The following is a 25,128-nucleotide window of genomic DNA, read 5'->3' on the forward strand; positions in this document are numbered from 1 at the left end:
TAGAGTGTAACAGGCTGTCTTTGATTCGCCTCGAGGGACTACCCCGCTGAGAACTGCAAGCCATGCATCTGAAGTACGACACTATCGCGGTTAGCGGCGTTGCCTTGCGTTGGTAGTAGCACACAGCATGGGACTTTATGGGATTCAGCACGATGGGAGTATTTATCTGGTCGTCTTCGCTGTTCAGGCTGAGCTTCTCCTTCAAGTCTTAGATGTCAGTTGCTATATATTTTCTGCTGACTCTCAAGGCACTACCACTCACAGAAGGTGCGAGTTGAACGGCGGAAGTTGAGGTCCGTCAGTCATTCAGAGTCAGCCTTCTCCGAGCCCGAGTATCAATTATACTGCTGCTCGTTGCATCACAAAAATGCCACGAAACACCACTACACCCAAATATCAGTCAAGTGCCCACCACATCATGGCGTACCTACTCGTTGCCGTTGGTCTATTTGGTGCTCTAGGAATCACTGGAAAAGCTCAGGAGCGCTACCACGATCGTCGTGACAGCGAGACAAAGTCCCGAGCTCGAACGAAACGAGACAGTCAGCATGAACATAGACACAGTGCTCGAAGCAGCAGACGATACGATGACTATGCTGGTAAGGAGCATGCTATTAGACCAAGGAGTGTCTCTCGGCATTCAGCCCGACGACGTCTTGATTATGCGATTCAGCCTCGGAGGAATAGGAGCAGGACTTCGCATATCAGGTACACTGATGAACAGGCTATGGTACCATATGGTCATGGATTATGAGTTGATGGAGTCATTGTAGATGCTTGTATGCTCGCTGGTCATCGAGGCTGGAGTTCTACTTTGTCGGACGCTGAGGTATCATGCAGTATGGATGAGGTTCATGGAAGAAAGCAATAGGGTCTCTGTACCGCCTCGTCTCAAACATCCTACATGGCACAGTATCAAGACCGCAATGTGCTACTACCACAGGCTTTGAAAATTATCATCGATGTTTTATCACACACATAGGTGAATGGCGTCAATCGTGCAAGTACGCTGTGCAAAATCAGTGTAGTCATTCATCATAAGTTGTAGAGGATGCGAGTTAGTATCTTCAAGTACGTAATATAGTATAATCCAAGCTCCCACACTTTAACATCCTGTATCGATGTACACATCTATCGCTTCATCGAAACCTATACATGTAACCCGCACAGAACATGTTCGCTGTAGCCTCGTTGAGCTCTTACTCGGCATAACTCCAGCTCTATCACCAATCGAGTCTGTCAAGGCAATCACACGGCAAGACATTCACACCTTGCAAGAGTCCGCCGGCATCCTTTCACGTCATCGTAATAGATTCATACTACGTAGATGTTCTTCGACGTGCTCCGTTCACCTCGAAACGGTACGCAGTTCTGCCACACCCACCATGACGAAGTTTCTACAAATGTCCAGGTTAGCACTCCTGATTTCCTCCCACATCGTCACGATGCCCATCTCCATCACAGAGTGGGACCACCCAACTTCGCGAGTTACCACGACGTCCTAGATCGACCAGCGACAAGCAACAACACAACAAACTACAACATTCGCCCACACTGTACATAGCTGCTGAAGCAGCGGCTCATTCGTACAGCGTTTAGCTAGCAGTCGTTGAAAAGCAAAAAAAAAAAAGTAAAGAATAGAACTATGTGCGCCATCAAGGTCATCATCGGTGTTCACGGAATGATGTCCATACTGTAGGTCTGAATCGACAATTACCCGCCGTGCACAAAGAGAGTCTATATTGTACCCTTCGTTCGGCGAATTAGAATCTCAAGGGAAAAAGCTTCCTTGAGTTAGTAGTGGAGCTGAGCTAAGGAACTTCCCTGTAGCTAATGAAGCTAATAACGCTTGTTTTGGAGGTCGAGATGGATGGAGAATACCGTTTATTTCTCCGTTGTGGGTGAAAGCAGAAGGTCGGATTATCTGTCGACTACTGTATGGCTGTAGATCGACGAACCGGGATTTTTGAGGAGTGTCAGACCTGTCTTAGGTCAGGTACAAGTACGATGGCCTGTAACGCCTAATGCTGTTAAGGTTTTGGGCATACATGACTTCGGGGCCAACTTTATTGTCGTATTGTTCGCGTCGAAAGCTTCGAAGCACAGCACATAATGTGATGAGCTGCCATCTCATCGAAACTTTGTGAAGGCGCGATCACAACATCCTAGCCATGATGTGTTGTTGAGATCACACAACTGGCGCGGTGATGACTGTGTAGAAGTGCAATTGTTTCAGCCACTGCTCCTCGAGCGAAAAGTTTCTAGGCAACAGAATGAGCTTTCCCCCACCATGGTAAGCATTGCTTAAAGGTTCTATGATTCGTATGCCTTGTATTTAGTGTTGACGCAATAGAATAGCAAGCATAAGCTCCTCTCGATTGTTTGGTGATGCAGGAATATATGCTTATGGCGATGTATATAGTAGCGGCTTTGTAAGGTGTAATAAGGGATAGCCTTGGTGACAATTGTCTGAAGACGAACGTACGAGTCCCACTCGAGTACCTCCATACCGTTAAGCAGAATTTGACCACTTTTGGTCGGTGAAAACAGCCTGAGATACAAGACTTTTTACCCGAGAAGTAGCTGTCGATCCATTGACTAACGCAGTAGTCCGCATCAAATCTGAGAAAGGACGTCGTCCATCGATATCGGCGTCGCAGGCCGGCAGTGGCTTTTCAAGCTTCCTCACCAAGAATACAAGACGGCTTCTGTTGCGAACAGCATTTCCTTTGTCTCAGTCGAGGTGGTGTGATGGAAGTGGCCTGATCGATGCCAACACTCTTTTTAGCGTGCAGATCAATCGCAAGCCAGAAGTCATGTGGAGTGGTTTGTGCCCAATGATCTGCAGCCGAGACTTGCACCATGGACAATCCGAGATTCAACCATTGTAGGCTGCTGTAACGGCTTTTGCCACAGATCCTGCTGGCCAGGCACCTCGACTGTGCATCGGGCGTATGGAGGCTGACGCTAACAATGCCACTGTATCTGATACCTCTCACACCGGTGTGTGAGCATTAAGAATGTAATCTTATTATGTTGAATGGCACCGAGGCTCTCGAATCCTTGTTACGGGAGAGCAACTGGCTCAACGATCAGGCGGCAGTACCTCGAGAGATCTGCATGGAGTCGGCATCGAAGTGATGCACAAGCGATGTTACAAAGCCGCCTAAGCCAGTCAAATTGCCTCTTTGAGTAGGCGCTCCTTAGCGCTCGCCTCAAGCGAGGATGACACTCCTGGTGCATCGAGTTTGTTAATCAGAAAGGCATCTATTCATCTCGTCTACGTCGCGAGCATTAAAGGACAGGAGTCTTGTGTGAGCGAGACTCACGGAATGTCAGGGAGAGATGGTACCGACGCTATTACCATGACGCCAGCCTTTGCGAAAATAGATGGGATCTAATCGTGAGATCTAAATAGCTCACCAAGGGGATCTCTTGACAACAATTGTAAGAGGCTAACTAGGTGCATTGTATCTGGGTTTGGCTCCATGCATGGATAACAGCCCATATACCAAAGGCCGGTTTTGAAATCACATGTGGGAACAGATACTGAAAACGAAGTAGATGCAAGAGTAAATTGCCTAGCACACAGGCCATAAACTGGACCAGTAATAGACCAACGCTTGTCAAGCCTGAAGGTCAAGCCATGCCTGCTCTTGCTCGCACCGAACTCGTAGAACAACTGCCTCACAACCTTCTTCAAATTCGTATGCATTCCTTTCACCATGAATAGTACTCCAGTAGGAAAGGACTGACACCTAAAACATAAAATCGCTTCATCGCCTCTAATAAGGCGGAATGGGGTATCATTCGTAACCCAGATCCAACAACAACAATCGTCGCTATGCTTTGCAGAAGGCCTCTGATAAGGCAAAATAACTGCACATGTACGCCCCCCTTTACCCAGCCAGATTTTAGGGTAAACCTTTTTGCTGATGTAGAAATTCTGTACAATTGCAAGAGTAGCCGATTGCCCGGCGGTGAAGCTCGAATATCTTAGTAAACGCCGTTAAAACAGTCATAAATGTTGTCGTGAAATTTTGTGTGTGTACCCGAAGAAAAAAGCTGTGGAATCTTGACATCGACCGGGAGGTTCTTCGTCAGATACCCATACGTGCTCAAGGCCGTGTATCGTTCAAACTTTTAGGCCTCAAATTCGAACCTGTAAGAACTGCAGCTTTGTTTGCTCCCATCTTCCTTGTTAATTTTGCATAGTGAAGACCACAGGCGTTGCACAAGGTACGAGCTCCGTCAGGCCCACGTCGCCATTCTGGTGTTTCGGCTCGGTTGCAGCTATGACATCTTCCGGGCGGTGCTGCTTTGCCCCGGCGCTTTTTTGCGTCTCCTCCAGCAAAGCCATTGGTCTTGAAATCCTCGGACAGATGGTGGTATTCTTCGTCGGGATGCTGTCCTCTAGCAGCACGGGCCCTTTGTTCATTCACTGCGTTTTCCTGCATGACAGCTGCATCACGCAAACGTGAAAGGTTGTCCATTATGTGCTGGGCAGATCTCATCATTTCGTCGACTTCGGATGTTCCAGGAATACCATCATTTACGTAGCTTGTTCTATTGGCCTGATGGTACCGTTGGCTCCAAACATTTGCGAATTCGAGGGTTTGTGCAGATGAGTCACGAATCTAAATCATCGTTAGCCAACCATAACTCAAACCTCAGCCTGGACGTAAACGTGACGTACCTCGTTCAGCGCCAGTTCCGCATCCCAAATGTCCAGGTGTCTTTTTATAGTCTCGTTGTAAGACACTGGCTTCACAAACGGATTGCGTGAATCGTCGAATTTGTTGTGATGTTCGAATTGGAAATTACTTGAGATGCGGGGCGTGGTCGGGCCTTGAGGACCATAGTAATCAGGAAAAGGATATCCTGGCCTAGTCGAATCTGCTGAGAAGGATGCTCGTGGAGGAGCAGAATCGGATTGGGGGGCAACGGCTGCCGATGCAAGGCCTGAGAGTTTCTGATGTGACTCATTGAGTTGTGGAGAGCTGAGGGGGTTAAGTGATGGTGGATGCCGAACATCAGGCGGTGCTGGTGGTGGTGGAACAGCTTTTATTTGGGACGGGTCCGCTGTTAGTGGGAAGGAAGACTTCAAGGCAGAAGCCGGTATTGTAGGTTGTGAAAATGGGTTGCCAGGACCCTGTGGTGCATCTGTGAAAGATTGAGGAGGAACAACAGACGCAGAGTGCTGGTTCACTGATGAGAAAGGCTGAGCTGGTGGGGCCATGTCTGCGCTTTTCAATGCTTCCAATATTGAAGGTAATGACGGCATACCAGAAGGCGATTCCTTTTCGTCCCGCGTCGATCGTTTCGAGACAGCATCTGGCGGTGACATGTAGCCTGGTATACCTTGTGTCGAGCCATTTATAGAGATAGCAGATGAATATGGTGGTGGTGGTCCAGAATACGTGGTTGGTGGACTACTCATTGTACTTCTCGCAATCGAGTCAAGATTCGGCATCGAGTACCGATTTGATTCGGGTTTTTGTAAACGATATCTCTCGAAATCCAGGCTGATTATGGACGGCAAAGCGTCCCTGACGTTTGTTAGCATGCTTGCCCAGCTAAACTATATCGAACCATTACCTTTGCCGTCCTGCGCTGTCAAGCGACGCCATGCCGCCCGACCAAGGACGGTGTCTTAGACTCTTTCTTTCCCTCTTCACGAAACAACAACAACCATGCAGTTGCTAAAGCAAGCGGTTCGTGTTATCTGTACGCTTCCGATAACGTGAAACCTAGTCGAACACACCACGTGCAACCAAAACTGGGTCCGGATCGGCAGTATAATCGAGAGGGATTGTCTATCGTCGAGATGCTCAACCGTCGGGCCACTTGTAAACGTGCAATTTGTCAAGTATGCCAGGCCCTCCTTCCGTGCCCAAGACGTACAGTCCTCCTCGAATGTCCGGCGCGGGTTCCCCGAATCCGATCGTGGTAAGTCTAGCTGCAGCGTGTTCGATGCGTGAGAACAAGGCAACTTTTCAGAATATGCAAATAGCAAGCCGATGTACGGGAGTATGATGGCTCAGTTTTCTGGTATGAGGACCAGGTTTTGTGGTTGGCAAGGGTGGCGCGGAAAAGTATTGGAAAGTCGGAAGGTGATTGTAGCACGAGAAAGAAAGGAAACTGCAGACGGTGGAAGCGTCAAGGAAGCAGAGAAGGTGGGAGGTGGGAGAAGTATAGGCGAGGGAATGGACGGAAAATGATGCATAGGCGGCTTGCTTCAACAGCACAGCACAGACTGTCAAAGAATCAAAGCACGAGGGTCCTCCACCAGGATACGGATGCTTCGAGTCCTGGGTACAGATTGCAAGACACAGCGGAGACCGATCGAGAGATCGCACACTAAGCTCAGTGGTGGGCCAATTCTGCTAGGGGTTTCCTCCGAAGAGCTGAGTGGGCGTCAGAGTGCGACAGTAGCTCATCCAGGTGGCGTCGTTGCGAACGTTGAAAAATTGCATGCGACCATGAGTTTCACACTTGACCATAAGTAAACATAGTCGACTTTGGCCATCACTTGCACCGACGACTATCCGCTCTGCTCACAATGAGTTGCGTGTTGAACGCTCATGACATGGACTTTATCTACGGCACAATGTTCCGGATATAGCTTGCAATCATGATACACAAAAAGTCGGCTTTGTGCGGCGCCACGGTGGTCGATGATCCGTGCCTCTTAGAAAAGTCGAGAGCGTGAATAAGGACACGCTAAGCATGATGTTGCAAAAGGCTATTTGGCGGATAGTGTTGCGAGAAGTGCTGCTACAGCAGCCTCCAACAGACTTGGTCTAGGATTTAGACCAAGCTGGATTGGGGCCATTGTGAAGCTAAAGCACTTGCGGTAGGGCCTGAACCGCACCCCGCCAGATATTCGTACTGGACTGGACAAACGTCTAAAGCACAAGGGCATCTTCACCTGAAAGAACATTATTGTATTCTGTGCGACGCTTTTGACATGAATGAACAAGGATTCTCACGAATAGCCAGACTGATGACCAAACCTCAAATGGGCTTGAGATCTGTTCTAACGCAATACGATGATTGCCGAGGGACAGCACAGTTACACGCATGAAAAGCGATCGAACGTAGAAATGATTCGTTGATAAGTGTGCTTGCAAAGTCTGTCGCCTGACCCCTGTTGCTTTTGACGGTTCGATGAGATCTCGCCACGATGGTTATTGAGATGAAGACTGGGATTGCCAGGGCAAGGCGCCCGTCGAAATAGAATAGTCGGACACCCGTCCGTCGAGGTCGTGTGTTATTGGCTGCTCAACTGCCTTTCCTTCCACAGAGTGGTGGCATGACACTTAGAAGTAAAATCCACTACACTTTATTTAGTCCTTCCAGGAAATCAAGTCTTGTCACTGAAGCGCTGCATTTTCTCTACTTGAGACCATGGTGTTCCTGCAGTAACAAAGAAGTGAGTCAGAATATGTGAGTCTTTCTTGAAGTCTTGTCATACAGACCTCTGGCTCAACTCACCTCGTCCGGCCTGTCAACAACGACAACCACCACGATTCGTCCTGTAGAGGACAGACACTAGTAGACTATCGATCGATTACTTGGTCCTGTTGTGCGGAAATCGAACTACACTAAAATGCCTCGAATGTCCTGATGAAGAAGTTGCAGACAGCACCTACCCCAAGACCGGTAAGGGCGTAGATGAAGTTGTATAAACAACATTTCCAGGTGCAAGTTCAGCAAACTGATACTCAAGCAATATCACTGGGTAACACTCTTCGTGCCATATTCGCGGGTAGTTCGCACTCTGGCTTCGAGTACATTGTGTTGTGCCGTGGCACCGAACCATGGACTTTTGAAACGGCCACTATCGGGGTTGGCAAATTTCCAGGGTCCTCCTGGTGTGCAGACATTTTGCATTAACGCCATGTGGTAAAGCTCGTGCAAACAAGCAGATCTTATCCACACGTGGACAAGAGGAGCCACTTGTTGTCAGCGATCGAGGCTACTCCAAAAGCGGGGCTCGGTTAGCTATGGTCCAATGATTGAGCTTTGTGGCTCGTGTGCCTGAGAAGATGGAGTTGTCATCGACTGCGTCATATGCACTTACATTCTGTAAGTCCTCAAAGTAAATAGACCCCTGTCCCATCAGCTAAGTGCCAGGCTGTTTGTCCGCCAATGAAGCAGAGAGCTTTTCCAGCTGCGTTGCTCTGCTGCCGCGCTAGTATATGACACTTGTGCAGCCACATGATCGTTCTCAAACTCGCGGCTGCTTTTCCAGATGCAAACATTCGCTTGTGATCGTTGCATAATCGAGCTGACATACTTGACCCACTATCGGCTCGCCGGTTTCCTGACATGCCTCGCGATTAGTGTCCGGGGTTCACTCGAGCTTGCTTGCTTGCTTGCTTGCCCGCTTGCCCATAACTCGAAGCTTCGAAATCGTTTGATTGCTCGTGAATGACACAATTCGAAAGTTACATTAGAGGTCATCCCGCACTACGAGCACAAATGGAGCAAATTCGGCATCACGTAACGGGCGATAAAAGATACCCAGATGTGCCAGCTCGGGTTTTTTCTTCACAGATTAAGGAATGTGCTAAATCACATGTGTGGGTCGATCATCACGGCATTCCCAACGACATGCACATCGGGCTGATTTCGACGTCCACTTGCTTCATGTTTATTGTTTACATGTATAAGCATTCAAGTTGCTAGCAAGTGATGAGGTCTATGGCGTGCGCGGACCACGTGGCGATACGAGGTTGCTGCTTTGACTGGTGCCATTCTGCTGCGTGATTGAGTGGAGGAAATTAACCGTTAGTAGTGGCTTATTAACATCCTCGATCCGAACAAGCCTATCAGCAAGCTGGTTTTTTTTTGTTTTTGATCAACCAATTCCTTGATTACCTACAATTTCAGGCTCTGGCAGTACATGCAATTGCGATTCGTGCATTTCTGACGAGAGCGCAGTACTCATTCTCTTTCGTGGTTGATGCGAAACATTCGGCGTCGTCCAGATGATTGTTGCAAGTTCACCGTCACCAATCCTGACGTTATTCAAAGGTCAAGCAATAATCGGCTGGATTTGAAAGAGGAAGCATCGGCGATGGAATGCATATAAGCCTAGCCGTTGCTGCCTCCCTTCATGCAATTGTTGTTTGCCACCACTCGAAACTCGTCCGCTCACGTTACTGATTGCAGCCTTCTTGTGACACGTGTGCGAAGGTCTTCATGCTCTGGTCTGACTAGATTTGGAGATGATGCTCGAGTGATTGGTGTTTGCGACCAAGGACACTATCAACATTCGTCGAAACCCCAGTATATGCAGTGTCACCTTACTGAGGCCACAGAACATGCTCTCATGTCCTTCGAGCACTTTAGCGAGCACACAGCGGGTATATCTGAACAAACTGGCTCGATAGTTATGTGCTGGATAGTCATGAATGATGGAAAGACGTTGAGGAAGTTACACCCTCCTCAGCCTTTACCAAGTACGAACGAAACTATGTAGAGAACCAGTTTGCAAGAACAAAGTAGCTTATGAACCGATTTCCTATTTCCATAACACCGACCAGGCGCTACTTTTTGAGTAGCAGTGTGCAGAACGGTGGTTTGCTGTCTAGTACCCTCGTTTTCGTGCATTTGTGACGAAGCAGAAAGAGAACCGAGCCTACCATGATCGTGGCTACCCAGACAAGTCTAACGAATTGCAACCTGGTAGTTTTTACTTCGTCTCAATGGGGTACCACCTTCGGATTTCTGTCAAGTTGTCCTGTCGGAGGTAAGCTCATGGAAACTGTGCTGTGATCACACCAAGTGAGGCCCGTTACTCAGTCTGATGAGCCTATTTCGGCAAACAATCGTTGGTGTTGTGTTCATTGGTCGGTGCTTCAACAACCGGATCGCTAAATAGTTCGTGTCGCACAACACAACTGCAGACACGAGATATATCTTGGTGCAATTGTCGCGCTCACCAGCTTGGCACAATTTCTGTTACACCTTCTGACAGCGGACACCACATCGCTGTGCCACCAACATGGTATTGCGTCCTCACGTGGAGTGCCTAACCCAGCTTGCTCTGTTTATGGGCCTGCGGGTGTGATTGCAAGAACACATATTTACTTTGATCTGTCCATTCCGGTTGCTTTCGTTCTTCTGCGATAATCGTAAGAATGTCGGAACACTATTTCGAGCTAGGGAGCATGGCTGAATACATTCATGGCCAATCCCTAAAACATCGGTTCTAGACCATTTGTGATGCAGACTTTGGCAACCATGTTGTCTTCCCAATGTTTTAGTGGTTGTACCAGGTTAACGCGCAGGATCATCCCTGAACGAGCTGACAATTCAACCTCTTTGGTTGTTGCAGCAATAGCTACCGTACGTCGTCAAACCATGCTAGCAAGCAAAGACTGACCACGCTGTCGAAGTCAGGGTCATGCAAATCATCAGACGTGCTGCACCACGAGTTTCTCGAGCTGCGAATTGGCACGATAGAAACTCGTAGCGGATAGCAACCACCTGGGATCACCAATCCATTCAACATCTTCACTAACGCAATCCTCTGCTGATGGTCTTCGGATACAGCCAGTGCAAATTTTCTTATTGGAAATATGAAGCTAATTCGTTCCTGTTCCGAAGGTTAGAACAGCACAGCAGGAATCATCGCCTGAGCATGTGGAAGCATTACTCAGTCACACAGTGATGCCCTTGACGTGCCGTTGCTTTGTGTGCTTGAGCTCGATTGTGGACAATGCTGTTTGCAATGTGTAGCAGTAAACAATCTCGTGGCGTCCTTGCCCGAAGCAGGGGCACTTTGCGAAACTCGAATTGGCGGAGATCCGATGGTCAGTCGATATATCTCGGTATGAAAATTCCAGATGCTACATTGAGCAGCATTTCGAAGAAAGGCACCATTCCTACTGCTTCTTATTGGGAGGTCGCTCGGGTTTGTGTCCAGACTTCAGTTCTTCCCAAAACAACTTCACAAAATTCTTCACTCCACTACCAGCTGCAGGGTCTTCTAGATTCGTACCGCCATGGTATTCTGGCGGCTTGCCATGTTGTAGCTGATGAACCTGTTTATGAATCTTCTGAACGCTGCGATGGAAAGTAGGGCTTCGTAGGAGAGTTTCGACCAATTTGCGCTGTTTCGCATCAGTAATGGCTCAAGATATTGAATATCGCACACACCTCAACTAACCAGAACCAACTCATCTCGCTTTCCTCATATCCTGCAACAGAAAAGACAGTATTACATGAGAGGCTACACTGTATGCAAGAGCCGCAACAGCGTGACTAGAAGATACTGCGGGAGGTGGCTGACTTCATTTGCCACGAACTCGAAGTTTCACCAATCAGTATACGTGCATTGGCGCGTTTTGCCGTCAGGCGGAAGTCGCAAGTCTCTACACAGTAGTCCTCTGAATTTCTGTGGTAAAGTACAATTGCACAAATGTCCCAATTGAGCTCGAGCATGTTCAATCTGCACAGTGGACAATAAGAATTGCTTGATTCACTCTTGTTGCTGATCGTGGCTCTACGGAGTTAAATCTTGGATGTGTCTTTCTACAGCCTTCTGAAGATCAGGAACGAGCCATTCCTGAGTCAGGGTTGGGCCTGCTTTGAGACATTTGTCCCCTCTCGAGCACACGTCGAACAACAGAGTCGAGACTTTCTGATTCTCTTCCAAATTTCAGACTATACCTGATTTTCGCATACGTATCAGGCTCAACCCACGTGTGTCACAAACAGCGCTTCCTAAGCACTCCAATTTAAACTTTGATAACAACAATTCGATCAAGTACTTGACCGGTCATATCGCTCATCACGACCGTCTCTCGTCTTTTTATCGACAAACACTCCGGCGCCGCCACAGAAAGGGCTGATGCCTCTTCTGAGGAACTTACAACCAGGAAACACCGATCACTCCTGCAGCGTCTGCATATACGTACTTCTACCAAGCGAGGTAGATCACCCAGTCCACTTCCTCCGACTTCTGTGATCGACAAGACTCCTGCTATTACTGCAGTCAGAGAGCCACAAGCCCAGTCACGGACTGATGTCGACGTTGAGCACATTGCAGAGATCGTGTCATCGTCGCTAACTTTCAGTACGCCGTGGCACACCGGCTCTATGAAGCGACAACGTTCGGCAGATGGAATTGCACGCTATCTAGCTGGCCCCACAATTCATAGGGGTCCCAGCAATATGGCACGTGCTTCAAATGGGAAATCAGATGGGACGACAATGAAGATGCCAGCCTATCTCGAGAAGTCAAGAAGCGGTAAGTCCAGCTCAATTGGATGGATCTAGCTGACACGTTCAAAGAGATTTCAGCGTCGTTCCAAGAGCTTGAATGGAAACAGAGGTTTCGACTGTTTCACGCCATGGAGAATCCGAACACTTCACCATACAAGGTCGATAGGTCCGATGTTGTAGTCAGCAGAAATAGATACGGTAACGTGCAACCATGGGACGCTTCTAGGATCAAGCTCAAAACGCCGATATGTGGTTCGGACTATGTCAATGCTTCTCCCATTGTGCTGAAACGCCATGTTTTGGATTCGCCAAACATAACAGGTCGGCCTCCAGCATACGAAGCTAAGTATATTGCAACTCAAGGACCCAAGCAGGGTCAGAAATCACACTTTTGGCATATGGTCCATCAGGAGGTCTCTGGGGATACGGGCGTCATCATCATGCTTACGCAAATAGTCGAAGATAGCAAGGAGAAGTGCGGACAATATTACCCCTCTGACCTTGATGATCCCACGATGAGCCTGCTACACGAGGAAAAGCCAGTAGGTGGTGAATCGTCTGGCAGACTAAATGGTGAAGACCCCTTTCTAGATAGTGACTACATTCCTGGTACTGATTGTGAGGAAGCTAATAGCCAAATCGATTCGACGACAACCGATTCCACCGAACCCGAGCTTGGCTCGTCAGACACAATCACTCTCCTATCCAAGGAGTTTGATAGCAGCGTACGATGCGAAGTACGGAAGCTTCGATTGTTGATAAATGACGAGCCGAAAACAATCATACATTACCTCTTCGGACGATGGCCAGATTTTGGCAAACCGGATGTTGAGGATAGAAGAGCACTAGTAGAACTGTCTAGGCGCACTTACGACGAGGCGGGTGGTAGTGCGCGCATTGTTCACTGTAGTGCTGGAGTTGGCAGAACCGGTACTTGGATCGCACTTGATTTCTTGGTGCGTGAAGTTGAAGATGGCTGCTTGCTTGATAATGTTCATTCAGGAGATCGTCCTCCGAAAGATTCGGGCGTCGGAGCCACGAAACAAGAGACCTTGACCGGGCCAGGCCCTCCAAAACTTAATACACCCACGCAAGAAGACGGCTTCGACAAGGATGATTACGATCTGATATTCGAAACCGTCAATACATTGCGTGAACAGCGCATGATGATGGTCATTCGAGAAGTTCAATACTCATTTCTGTATGACGTAGTTCGTGAAGCGACGCTGGAGAAGTACAGGTCTACGCCTGAGGGTGCGGTTGTGAAAGAGACTGAAAGCTCGGAGTCGCAAGCTCACCGTGCCAAACAACCCCGTATTCCGGACGAAGCAACGGTGGACAGCGGTAGCGATGCAGAAACAGAAATTATCGGCACCGACGACGATCCTTATGCAGCAGTTTCTCCTGATATTCTGCGACGTGGGCTCAGCCAGGAATTTTGACATTGCACCACTGACACAATACGAAGCACCTCGTTTGACGAATGATGGATGATCTTCACGTCAACGTAACTTAGTTGGATAAGAGTCGGAACCCCAGGTGAGAACCCGAGTACAGCGTTCGAAGCCATTAGGCGAATAGGATATGCAACATGCGAACGAAGCAGTTCTACTGGTATGCGCCATTCGTGTTGCTTACGAAGTCATGGGTACGATATGAACTTTTGTATGCATCGAACAGCGTACTCGGCGTCCGGGATAACGCTCTCGATCGATGAGATGTCGTATAGTCACGCGATCAAGATCAACATATAGCAGCAGTGACTGGTGCTTGAGACAACCAGTGCAGTATGAAGCTCACGTCTCGATCTGGGAGTTCTCTCCTCCGCTGTCCTTTCAGGTCCTGCCAACTACGACTGGAGACGCATCCATCTTCCGGTCGTGGAGGAGGTTATATTGATAGCTTAGGATCGATTGCAGCCGTTCCCTCAAGACCTGGTTAAGCATAGAGCTCTGAGTTCTTTCAAAAAATTTGGTGATAGTTCTCACAGACGAACATCCCTCTCCGACCACTAACTAGGTGTTGGATCCTGCAAAAGAGTCGAGTTCTATATGTCACCTTGCTGGGTGTGGTAGCGTGTACTTGAGCTCACCGTCTGGTGCAAGGGATCAAGTTTGACGCCCGGAACCACAGTCGACAGCGAGCAGCGCTTGGTGCCAGTGATGTTTGCCTGGGCTCCAGTTTCTCTCCATAGGACAGACGGTAAGCTGCAATGCTACCACCAAGTCGAAACATGCTGCCCGCAACTTGGAACGGCATCGCATGCACAAACCTGGAACAATGAGAATAAAGGGGTACCGGACACTGTGCTCAAAACAGGGTCGATACTCGATGAACAATTTGATAGTACTACATTTTTATACTCCGGTAAGCTCAAGCACTCTTCTGATTACGTTGCTGCCATGCTGTGTATACCAGGAAAGTTATTCTTCCCAATGCAGGAATGACAGTCTATTCATCTTAGCCAAGGTGTCTGCAGATGAACACTGGGTCCCCTTTGAAGAGTAACATTCGCTCAAATGATTCAAAGGCGTCTTCTTCCAGTCGCAACCTCTTGGACTTTCCTGGTGCAACAAAGATTCAGTAGGTAAAGTCAGCATAATGAAACCTGAGCATAATGTCTCTTGTAATGTCGTGTCGACATCACAGGTTTTGCTGCAGAGATGTTATTGCTCAAACAGGGGCTCCTGAGGCTCAATTCGGGGCACATCAACCTCGTTCGCGGGCATCATCAACACGTGATCGCGTAGAAACTCGCGTCCCAGCCCACCTCGTAGACGCGTCTGGTGATATTCAGCTGCAGGAATTCGTGCTGAGATCGCTTCTTTAATGAAGTCCAAGAACGCGAGCTTGAACATGTCGCAAGCAATCAGTTGGCCACTTAAATTCGCCTTGCTATTGCTGATATAATGATTGCACTCGTTTTTGCATGATCAGACCATCATGGAGGCGATCTTGAAAGGCCTCAATGCAGCACAACGAGCAGCAGTCACCACCCAAGCATCGGTGCTACAATGTCTCGCACCACCTGGTCAGTCCATACAAAGGCCCCTTGAGATGGTTTCAGCAAGATTGTGTCGTGCGATATTGCTAACGATTCATAGGCTCTGGTAAAACCAAAACCTTGACTTCGCGCGTCGCATACCTGGTTAGCAATGGCTTCCAGCCTCAGAATATCATCTGCTGCACTTTCACCATCAAGGCAAGTCGAGAGATGAGGGAGAGACTTCGAGGACTTGTCGGCAACGATCTTGAGAAGAGATTGATTTTGGGGACATTCCATTCAATATGCCGCCGGTATCTTGTCACATATGGCCATCTTATCGGTATCCCCAAGAACTTTGGCATTGCAGACTCAAACGACAGTCTAGGCATACTCAAAGCACTGCAAAAGAAGATCAGGTTTGGCATGGACCCCAAGGTAGCTCGTAACAAGATCTCACATCGGAAGGCAAAGGGCGAAAGGATAGAGGATATTCTTAAGACGCCGAAGAAGAGCACAGAAGCCCAAGAGTTTGTGACAATCTTCCAAGAATATGAGACTGCTCTGGCTATTTCAAACTTGCTCGATTACGACGATTTGTTGCTTAGATGCGTTGAGCTGCTACAAAAACACCCTGAATGTGTGTCAAATATCGAGGCACTGTTAATTGACGAATTCCAAGACACGAACAATGTGCAATATGAGCTGATGAAATTACTTGCATCCGCAAAGAGGAGGATAACCATTGTTGGAGACCCTGATCAGAGTATTTATGGCTTTCGTTCGGCTGAGGTCGAAAACCTGAAACGAATGAAAGATTATTACCCTGAAACTGTGGTGATCAATCTCGAAGAGAACTACAGGTCGTCTTCCGCAATCCTCAGTCTTGCACAAAACGTAATTGAGCAGGACAATGAGAGACCAGCGAAAAAGCTGAAGTCCACCCACTGCTACGGCACACCACCAGTACTGCGATATCTCACAAACCCCCATGAACAAGCGGCTTGGATCGTCAGTGAGATCAAGAGGATGACTAGGATGACTGTTGGTTTGCTACAATATACGGACATTGCAATCCTGCTCAGATCAACCTTTTTGTCCTTGCTGATCGAAAAGGCTCTTGGTAATGCTGGCATACCTTACAGAATGGTAGGAGGCAAACGTTTTTTCGATCGAGCTGAAGTTCGTCTGTTGTTAGACTACCTAAGAACTATCAATCATCCGGACAATAACGCAGCCCTACTCTCCATCATCAACACTCCAGCTCGAAAGGTGGGCGTCAACACTGTGGCTGAGCTCACTAGGGCTGCCGAAAATGCAAAGTTATCATTGTGGACTCTACTACAAAGGGTGCTTCGTGGCGAGCATACGCTCGACAAGAGGCTGTCCAAGCCTGCTGAGCAAGGCCTTAACGAGCTTATCACTCTGATCAGAAGAGGCCAGGAGAAATTGCAGAAGTTCGAGCCCGTGCAGGCTCCTGGTCAACTCATTGAGTTTGTGGCAAGCGAGCTGGGCCTCCGTGACTATCTAAAGAGCCAGTATCGAGAAGACTGGGAAGAGAGATGGGAGAACGTCAAAGAGTTGTCAGCCCAGGCCAAAGACGTCACCCTGGAATCTCTCACTGCTGAGGATCAATTACCTGAAGTCGATGGAGTCAAGCAAGCCCAAGCACAAGGCGCCCAAGAGGTCTTGACCAGGTTTCTCGCAAACGTGGCACTATCTACAGAAGTAGAGTCTGACGAGAACGAGGTCAAATCGAGAGTGACGATCTCGACAATACATTCAGCAAAAGGGCTGGAGTGGCCAGTAGTCTTTGTGCCAGGAGTCTATGAAGGATCAATACCTCATTCTCGCGCCGAAGATATCAACGAAGAAAGACGGCTACTATACGTGGCCATGACCAGAGCGAAGGCGTTGCTTTACATGACGTTCCCAGTCAATCAATCGCGGGATGCTGAGTCGATATTGACACAATTCTTATCTTATGAAATCACTCGCTCCTTAGACAAGGTCGGTCCACAATTCAGTGATCAGGTAATTCAAGATATCGCTACCGTCCTTGGACGTCGTGCACCATCGCAAGAAGCACTGGCTAAGGCTGTCACCTCGCTGCAGGATCATGAAAGCCAATACGATGATATCTGGTCAGAAGATGGGAGTCGCAAAGTGATTTTCCACACTGGCGGCAATGGGCTGTCATCGCTGTATTCTCAGCACGGACAAACTTTCGCTGAAGCCATGAGATCGAAGATCAACTCTCAGCAAAGCTCAAATTTCAGCACATACACGGGCTTTACCACAGCAAACGAGCAAATGGGGATGACTCCTGCTCAACCAGAAGTAGTAACAAGGAAGGAAAAGCCAAAGCTCACGAAGTCCTCCTCCAGCCAAGGCAGCATTGCGTCTTTCTTCAGCACAGGCACATTCAAAGACACCAAGAACAATAACGATGGCCTTCCTCAACTCGCTAGAGCTTCGAGCGCTTCGGTTCCATCTACCACCAAAGCGACTCTGCCTAGCATTCCGAAAGAGCTGTCTACGCATCGCATCACCAACGAACACCTCACAAACCCCGTGACTGCTCTCAAACGGTCTCGACCCGTGTTGGCCGATACCTCGAACATTGATCAGAAACCCAACAAACGAGCATATTCTTGTTTCTCGAGTTCGCCAGTAAAAGAGACGTTTGATGAGAATCTTCCTGCCGAGCCTGCGGAAGAGTCAAAATATAACACTACCATGTCTGGCTTTAAAGCGCGGTCTAACACTACATTCACGAGCTATAGGAGTGGCATGCTGAATACTCTGGACAGACCGGCACCACTTCATCAGGTGAGCACGATCCCGGGTGTTAATAATGTCTCGAAGAAGACGCTCGGTATGCGTAGGTCGATGACTGGTTGGGCGGATAGGAAAAATAAGTAAGTAGTGTATAAGGTGAGTGTCATTGCGAAGAACTTCAAGCTTCTAGTCCGGATTTCGGGTCGCCTTACACGAGAGGGAGTTTGAAATTGGGTTTTATGAAATTGGAAGATACCCTGCGAGCGCTTCTAAGTATAACTATATACAACTTACGAATTATGAACCGTTATAATGAGAACAAAGTACTGCACGGAAGGATATTGTTGTGACCGGGTCGTGCACGCGGCCAATAGTTCGCCGAACTGTGTACTTGAGCACTGCCGCAGCGAGAGTACGTAGACCGAACGGAAATTGAGTCGAACTTGAGGCGAGTCTTTCTGAAGCACGGCAGATACGGGTTGACCTCCGTAGTCACCAGTGTTATGCCTGTGCAACAAATGCTAGGGTGTTTGCTTCAATCTGGGTACCGGTTGGTGTGCATGGGCTGTTATGGGTCGTGCTTCTGCTTCAAGCTAACTCGACGCAGACCTCGCAGACTCTATCGTCTATATCTAGTGAAAGGTCTTGCTGGTCTGCAGGTCTTCCCCGTGCAAGTTCTTCAGGAAACGGCAATGTCCCTTTTCCCAACTCAATCCACGTCATCGGCCTCGGCCGATCCTTCATCCTCTGAGTTCTTCTGCACATCTGTTTTCTTGTCCTCCAATTTGAGATCCTGTGCCTTCTTCGCAAGCTCGTCAGCGTCCGTACCAGCATTGTCACCGCCTTCTTTTTTGATAAGCTCTTCAAGTTCTTCGCCAAATAACAGGGTGAATACGACCACGCAGTATACCTCACCGGTCTTTATGTTTTTGAGTGTATATCGCAATTCATGGGTCTTCGCATCGACATATCCTATCACATTTAACGTGAAGCCCGGAAGCTTTAGTGAGAAGTCGTTGAAATCGAGATAGCCATTGCCGAAATCAGACTGGTATAGTCTCCCTTTCTCAAAGGTAAAGTTTTCGAGGTGAGATCTAGTAAGGAAGTACTTTTTGCGGCCGGCGGCGTCGGCAGGTAAGCCTGATTCATCTCGTGCTTCTTCACCATCGCCTTCTGCGCCTTCTTCGACTACTTCCTCGTGGAAGGATGTGGCGTTGGGGATCTTCCAGGCGTCCTTGTCGCCCATTTTGTCGTCGTGCACGATCTTGTCGCATATCTTGAAGTAGTTCCAACTGCTCAGTGCTGGGCCGTAGAGATATGGTTGGTCCGCATAAGCATCCCCTTCTAGGCCAGGATCTATCCACCATCTCACAATGCGCAGGGCTTGGTTGAAACCTGGTGGGAGTCTGTCTCGTATTGGTCGGTCGAAGTCGTTGCCGAAGACCAGGTCGGTGCCTGGTATGTCTACCTTTGGTATGAAGCTGAATGCTATCGAGTATTGGTCGCCTTTGTGTAGTTCGTGCTCGAAGTATGCGGAGGTTTGTGGTGATGAGGAAGGGAAGCCTGTAAAGTGCCTGAGACGTACAGCCAGCGATATTATGATGTGCTCATTCTCGAATGTGATTGTCTCGGGACTGTTGACTGGCACGACTTTGTGTGTAGAGGGGTCGTATGCTGGTCCTGCGGTAACTCGTAGGCGGTAATGGCTGTGGTCATGGCTGGTGGTGGCGGCTGTTTCAGCCATATTGTCAGCTAAGGGGTGCTCGTCTACGGTTGATTGTGTACAGCCTGTGCTGCTGGTCGCAAGGTTTGCAGGGAATTGTTAATATTTTGGTGTATACGAAGACCAGGCACCAAGATGATGTGATGATCGACCTCAAGTAAACGATTGTTATGGTCCACAATTGTTTGCAGAATAGAATGCGAATGTTATCAGCTCAGGCAATATGTCGTAGTGATATCGTCGTACACAACCTGAAGGGCACGAGGCATGTGGGTGCGGCACATGTTCGCAAAAGTGCTTGAGGAAATGATGTCACGGTCCAAATTGCTGGGAAGAAAAATGACTGATTGCGGCACGGGACCAGGACTGTATCATCCATCGCTTGTATATGATCAATATCCAATAGTCTCATTAAATAACGTGCTTTTCGTCGACGTTGCAGAGGAAGAGGAGTCGACCTCCTGCATGAGTGATTTCTTCGCATACTTCTATCACTTCATCACTCGAATCTGAGCCAGGCATTTCTCTCCTAACTCGTGCAGTAATTAGCCTGTAGCCTCAGGCTGTTGTGTCTGACAGCATGGTCGTTCATAGCAACCAGAATTAGGATGGACAATCTCAGACCTCCAGCTGTCAGCTGCAACACATTGCAATCTAGCAGAAACAGCTCTTCGGGGAAGGATGAAAGTGTTATAAAGATGGGTAAGACTTCGAGCCAGACCCTGGGGCTAGGCTAGAGCATTTGAAAGGAAGAGCGGACGTCCAATCAGTGGCTGGCCGTGCAGGGGTGCACCAAACAGCGAATCATGTCGGGCTTGCTCGAGCAGGCACCATAGCACTAGTACTATCTCGGAACGTCAACAAATATCGCCAGTAACGAGGCCGCCTTGAGACCATAAACATACATCGCAGACAATAAAATCATTACAACTACTGCTTCTTTACTGGTAACGACAGAAGCGTCCGCAGCTTCGTTCATTCCAGAAATTCTGCGTTGTAGTTCATGAAGGAGGTGTACATCACAACCAGACACGACGCCTCTTTACTGCAAAGACAAGCTTGGCATCTGCGATATCTGCGGTAGATAGCAAGATGTCTTCTGCTACAGACGATATGCCCATTGCATTGCGGAAACCCAAACGTCGAAGCAGTGTCCTATCATCTCCTGTCAAACCTCGTTCGGCACCAGACTCGGTTGAGGGCACGAAGACGCCTGCAACCAGAAGATCGAAGAGAGTACGCTTCTCTGACCCTGGACTCCTGTCCCCAACACACGCAACTTCCACTTCCCTCACACCTGCCTTCAGACGTTCGACCTTGGCAACGCCCAAGCAACGACGACCAGCCACTCCTGCTCGTCCGGCCATTGAAGGTAGCATTCAGTTCACGCCCTTCACCGCGATCCTCGATGAGCGGTGTATTCGCCGTATCCGAAGAAATGGCCTGAGTGAGGAAATGAACAACTATGAGTCCGAAAAGAAGAGCAGATCAACCCTGCAGAACGAGATCGATGCGAAGGATGCAGAATTGAAGCGACTGCGGGCGGAGCTGGAGGCAGCCAAGGTGGAAGCTCAACGCATGGATGATGAAGTACATGAACCTCCACCATCGTCGCAGCAGCAGGTTGACGAGGTTGAAGCCGAGCTCGAAATGCTCCGTCAGAGCTTTCAGGCTGCTGCTGAAGATAATACTTCGATGGCTAACCAGCACGTCTCATGGGAAGACGTTCCGAGAATTAGTGGTCCAGGCAGTGAAGGAGGCGACACCATCGTGATACACGAAGATGAAGACGCAGCTACCTTCCCGTCAGGTCAGCGTCAACCTAGTTTCACTGCTCGTGCCATGGACACAGACGTCCTGAACATGGGGCTCGAGCTTTCCGCAGCTCGTCAAGCCAAGTCGAGCCTTCTTGGTTCTTTTCGTGAACAAGCCACAAATACTACATTTGACTTGGACTTCGCGGACACTCCAGTCCGCCAACAACAGGACGTTCGAAGCACAGCTTCGACCTTTCGCATTCCAGATACACCTCCAAACTTCCACCACGACCTCAGCAAGCAGTTGCGAGAGACTACCAACCGTGCCGAGGAGGCTGAAGTTGCCCTCACGGCCTTGGACGTTGAGATCACTAACCTTGGTTTTGGCAATGCTGACAAGGACGATACGTTCGCTATGGTGGCAGCAATTGCAGACCACTTCCGTAGTGCTCGACTGGAGCTCGAACGATTGATACCTGGTGAAACCGCGTCTGGTTTCGAAAACTCCTCGGTCCTACCTGAAATCCTAAGAAAGACTAAGCTGCTTGCGGACAGAGTGAAGGCGAAAGAGAACAAGCTCAAGGCTTCCAAGGATCAGCATCATAACCTGAAGAATAATTTTGAAAAGGCTATCATTGCAGCGGAAAAGGCGAATGAAAGAGTGAAGCAGCTTGAGAATGCGATAGATGGGAACGCGGAAGAAATGCTGCATATCCGCATGCGGAGCCAGCAGTTGGAACAAGATGTACTGGAGAAGGAGAAGGATGTCACAAGCCTGTCTCATGCACTGAACAAGTACCGTGCCGACGTCTCGCGATTGGAGAACTTGATCAACGACATGCAGCAGGAGTATGATCAACACACAGTCAATGTGAACAAGAAAGAAACCAAGATTGAGGAGCTTGAGGCACGAGTATCGTCCGAGACCAATGGCAGACGTGCAGCAGAAGTCAGCGCAGTACAACGTCTTGCCCGTATTAACGAGCTTGAGACGTCCTTAGCAACGTCGAAACGCCACGCCGCAGACCTCGAAGCCCGACTTACCAGCCTGCAGCAGTCAGATCCTGCTTCTTTCTCAGCGTCCACATCTTTTGCCCATACTCAAGAGATTCAGCAACTCAACCACCGTATCTCTTCCTTGGCAACAGCACTTGCATGCGCAAACGCGGAAGTGGAAAAGCTCAAGATCTCGAAGCAGAAGCTTGAAGAACGAGTCAGATCTGAGGTTGAGCAAGGAGCCAAAGCGGTCGAAACACTTCAAGAGCAGCTCATCCGCACTGTGATGAAGGGCAATGAAGCACGTAAGCGATATGTAAATGGGGCCAAGGTCCGTATTGCTAATTGGCAACTCGACGATGAGAGAGAGATGGACTTGTCAAGTGACGGTATTGGTGAGGATGGACAGTCATTAGCAAGCGAGGCAAGAACGCCTAGCTCGGTTCGGTTCGCTGAGTATGCGGAAGTCGAAACAATCGAGCGCATCGATGGTGCGCATGAGGCAGACCAGTTACCTGATGCTCATGATGGTGCCGAAAGTGGCAGTGAGAGTATCCCTGGCAGTGTCGAGGTTCAGCGTGGACGTGGCCGGTACCAGAAGGTGCCGAGACTGGTAAGCTTCGATAAGGCGAGACGTGCTGGTGGTGGTGGGAAAGGTCGACGAAGATATGACAGTGGCATTGGCATGTCAAGTGACAATGACTTTGACATTTATGACGAGGAGACTCGTGGGAGAGGTGCTGGTGAGGTGAGAAATGGGATGATCACACCAGAACTGAGCTCTGAAGGTGATGTGGAGGGTGTTATTGATGAGGCTATGGTTCTGTAAGCGAGGTGTTGTTTGGACATCCTGACGTTCGTTTTGAGGGCTCTCTTTTGTTATTCTAGAATTGGAACCGTACTCTTAACTCACTTTGGCAATGTTGCTTAGATTTGTATAAGGCGCGCTATGACCTAGGTGGTGCGCAATGCCCTTCCTGTGTAAGACTTGAGATAACTCGTTTGATCACGTGGCAGAATGGCGGCTGAATAAAAATGTCCAGTTTAGATGAACAAAACCCAGTACAACACCGGTGATACGCACGCTCGGGTCGATCTCTACTTAGCCTTCGACGACCAGGCGAAAGAGAATGAGCATAAGTTGTTGGCCAGTAGATCGAAAAAGGAATTCTATTCAGGAACTACCACTTGCTCAACGCTCACGACGAGGTAAGCTCACCTACTAGCTTGTAGCACAGGAACCACAGATTCACAGCTGTCTGCAACAGCCTAGGACGCGACTACTAGCACCCCATTATTTCGTCGGACTGATACCCCTTTTGGCAAGCTCTTCCACAAGTTTGGTATAAATTTCTCCAATAGAGCCCAGAGCAGAAACACTTACAACTTTGCCTTCTTGTCGGAACATATCAACGACTGGCATGCTGGTTTCGATAAAGGTCTTGAATCTCTTCTTGATACTCTCTTCGTTGTCGTCCGATCTGCCACTAGTCTTGCCACGTTCTAATAGTCGCTCCAGCATGACATCCTCAGGAGCATCAAGAAAGATAGTACATTTGGAGGGACAGACACTCTGCTCAAAGAAGACAGCTTGGTCCATCTTTCTGGGAAAACCATCAATCAGGAAGCGAGACTGTTTGTCCTTCGAATCAAGAGCTGTACGCATGGAATTTTCCAGCAGCTTGACAGTGACTTCCATCGGCACAATCAACCCGTCCTTGATATAGCTCTTGATTAGATCGCCATATTGGCTTCCTTCTCGGTTCTGTTCTTCTCGTAGCAAGTCTCCTGCTGATAAGTGTTTGAAGCCATAATCTCGTACCAGGTTGGCTGACTGAGTTCCTTTCCCAGAGCCCGGACCACCGAGAATGTAGACTACGGTGACTTCGTTGGGATCGAAAGCAGGAGTTATATTGGCAGAAGTGATTGGTAGGTCTGGCTGTATCTCAGGAGCAGCGCCCGAAATAGGGTCTATCTGAGGGATAGCAGGCATTGTACGGGATGGTGGTATTAGGCGTTGCGTCGGTACCTCGCAGTAGTGGACTGTGGATTGGAGTCTTCGACAGTTACTGTTTGATTTGCTTTTTGTTTGACCATCCACATATATAGGCCACTAGTAGCAGCGAGGATAAGAGCAAACGGGACAATGGGTAGTCGTTCGCCCAAACCGCCTGGCTGGTGTTTGCTAGTACGCTTGGGATTTGGGGATGGTTGCGAAGAATACTGTCTCAAAATCCTTCTGCTGGCAAAGAATAGTATACGAGGCGCTGCTTGGGGTGTCAGTAAAGATGGATGCATTGGTGACTATAGCAGTACAGGAGAACGGCCTGCTTCAGTCGCACCTTCCATGTGAAAGATTGTTGCAGCTGCGGAATGAGCTCATCGCTTCATCGCTCCTAATTACCGCGACCGACGCAATTCACATAGTTACAGCATAAAGTGTCCGTGTTGAGGTATCAGCCTTGTGCTTCACAACGGTCATTGAATTCTAGCTTTTGCTCGAGCCTCGTAGGTCGTTTGTCATGTTTGTCTGCTCCGAAAGGCCCAAGTTTAGCGCAAGTAGCAGGACAAGTAAGCTCAGAAAATGGTAACCGCGCACAAGGGTAACCGCGCACCCTCCATTTTCTTACCACTCATTCCAACTCACC

At 48.8% G+C, this 25,128-nt stretch overlaps 7 protein-coding genes across 7 annotated transcripts; 3 read left to right on the forward strand and 4 right to left on the reverse strand.

The window, feature by feature from the left end:
• Positions 1-4,118: 4,118 nt before the first annotated feature.
• On the reverse strand, positions 4,119-5,473 carry LTR64_008597 (uncharacterized protein; the record flags this gene model as incomplete). Its single annotated transcript, XM_064902908.1, has 2 exons — positions 4,119-4,637; positions 4,697-5,473. The coding sequence occupies 2 exons, from the start codon at positions 5,471-5,473 to the stop codon at positions 4,119-4,121; spliced, it is 1,296 nt and encodes a 431-aa protein (XP_064750797.1).
• Positions 5,474-10,898: 5,425 nt separating this feature from the next.
• Positions 10,899-11,196, reverse strand: LTR64_008598 (uncharacterized protein; the record flags this gene model as incomplete). Its single annotated transcript, XM_064902909.1, has 2 exons — positions 10,899-11,126; positions 11,173-11,196. The coding sequence occupies 2 exons, from the start codon at positions 11,194-11,196 to the stop codon at positions 10,899-10,901; spliced, it is 252 nt and encodes an 83-aa protein (XP_064750798.1).
• A 993-nt stretch (positions 11,197-12,189) lies between these two features.
• On the forward strand, positions 12,190-13,682 carry PTP1 (tyrosine protein phosphatase 1; the record flags this gene model as incomplete). The annotated part of the gene is made up of 2 exons (XM_064902910.1): positions 12,190-12,265; positions 12,319-13,682. 2 exons carry the CDS (start codon positions 12,190-12,192, stop codon positions 13,680-13,682), a joined length of 1,440 nt encoding a protein of 479 aa, XP_064750799.1.
• Positions 13,683-15,183: 1,501 nt separating this feature from the next.
• On the forward strand, positions 15,184-18,148 carry srs2 (ATP-dependent DNA helicase srs2; the record flags this gene model as incomplete). Its single annotated transcript, XM_064902911.1, has 2 exons — positions 15,184-15,271; positions 15,345-18,148. The coding sequence occupies 2 exons, from the start codon at positions 15,184-15,186 to the stop codon at positions 18,146-18,148; spliced, it is 2,892 nt and encodes a 963-aa protein (XP_064750800.1).
• A 565-nt stretch (positions 18,149-18,713) lies between these two features.
• LTR64_008601 (uncharacterized protein) lies at positions 18,714-19,748 on the reverse strand (the record flags this gene model as incomplete). Its single annotated transcript, XM_064902912.1, has 1 exon — positions 18,714-19,748. One exon carries the CDS (start codon positions 19,746-19,748, stop codon positions 18,714-18,716), a length of 1,035 nt encoding a protein of 344 aa, XP_064750801.1.
• Positions 19,749-20,819: 1,071 nt separating this feature from the next.
• LTR64_008602 (uncharacterized protein) lies at positions 20,820-23,411 on the forward strand (the record flags this gene model as incomplete). The annotated part of the gene is made up of 2 exons (XM_064902913.1): positions 20,820-23,305; positions 23,369-23,411. 2 exons carry the CDS (start codon positions 20,820-20,822, stop codon positions 23,409-23,411), a joined length of 2,529 nt encoding a protein of 842 aa, XP_064750802.1.
• Positions 23,412-23,774: 363 nt separating this feature from the next.
• URA6_2 (bifunctional uridylate/adenylate kinase) lies at positions 23,775-24,473 on the reverse strand (the record flags this gene model as incomplete). The annotated part of the gene is made up of 1 exon (XM_064902914.1): positions 23,775-24,473. One exon carries the CDS (start codon positions 24,471-24,473, stop codon positions 23,775-23,777), a length of 699 nt encoding a protein of 232 aa, XP_064750803.1.
• Positions 24,474-25,128: the final 655 nt, after the last annotated feature.

The sequence above is a fragment of the Lithohypha guttulata genome, assembly GCF_036872675.1.
Source record: "Lithohypha guttulata strain CCFEE 5908 chromosome Unknown scaffold_10, whole genome shotgun sequence".
Taxonomy (NCBI): Eukaryota; Fungi; Ascomycota; class Eurotiomycetes; order Chaetothyriales; family Trichomeriaceae; genus Lithohypha; species Lithohypha guttulata.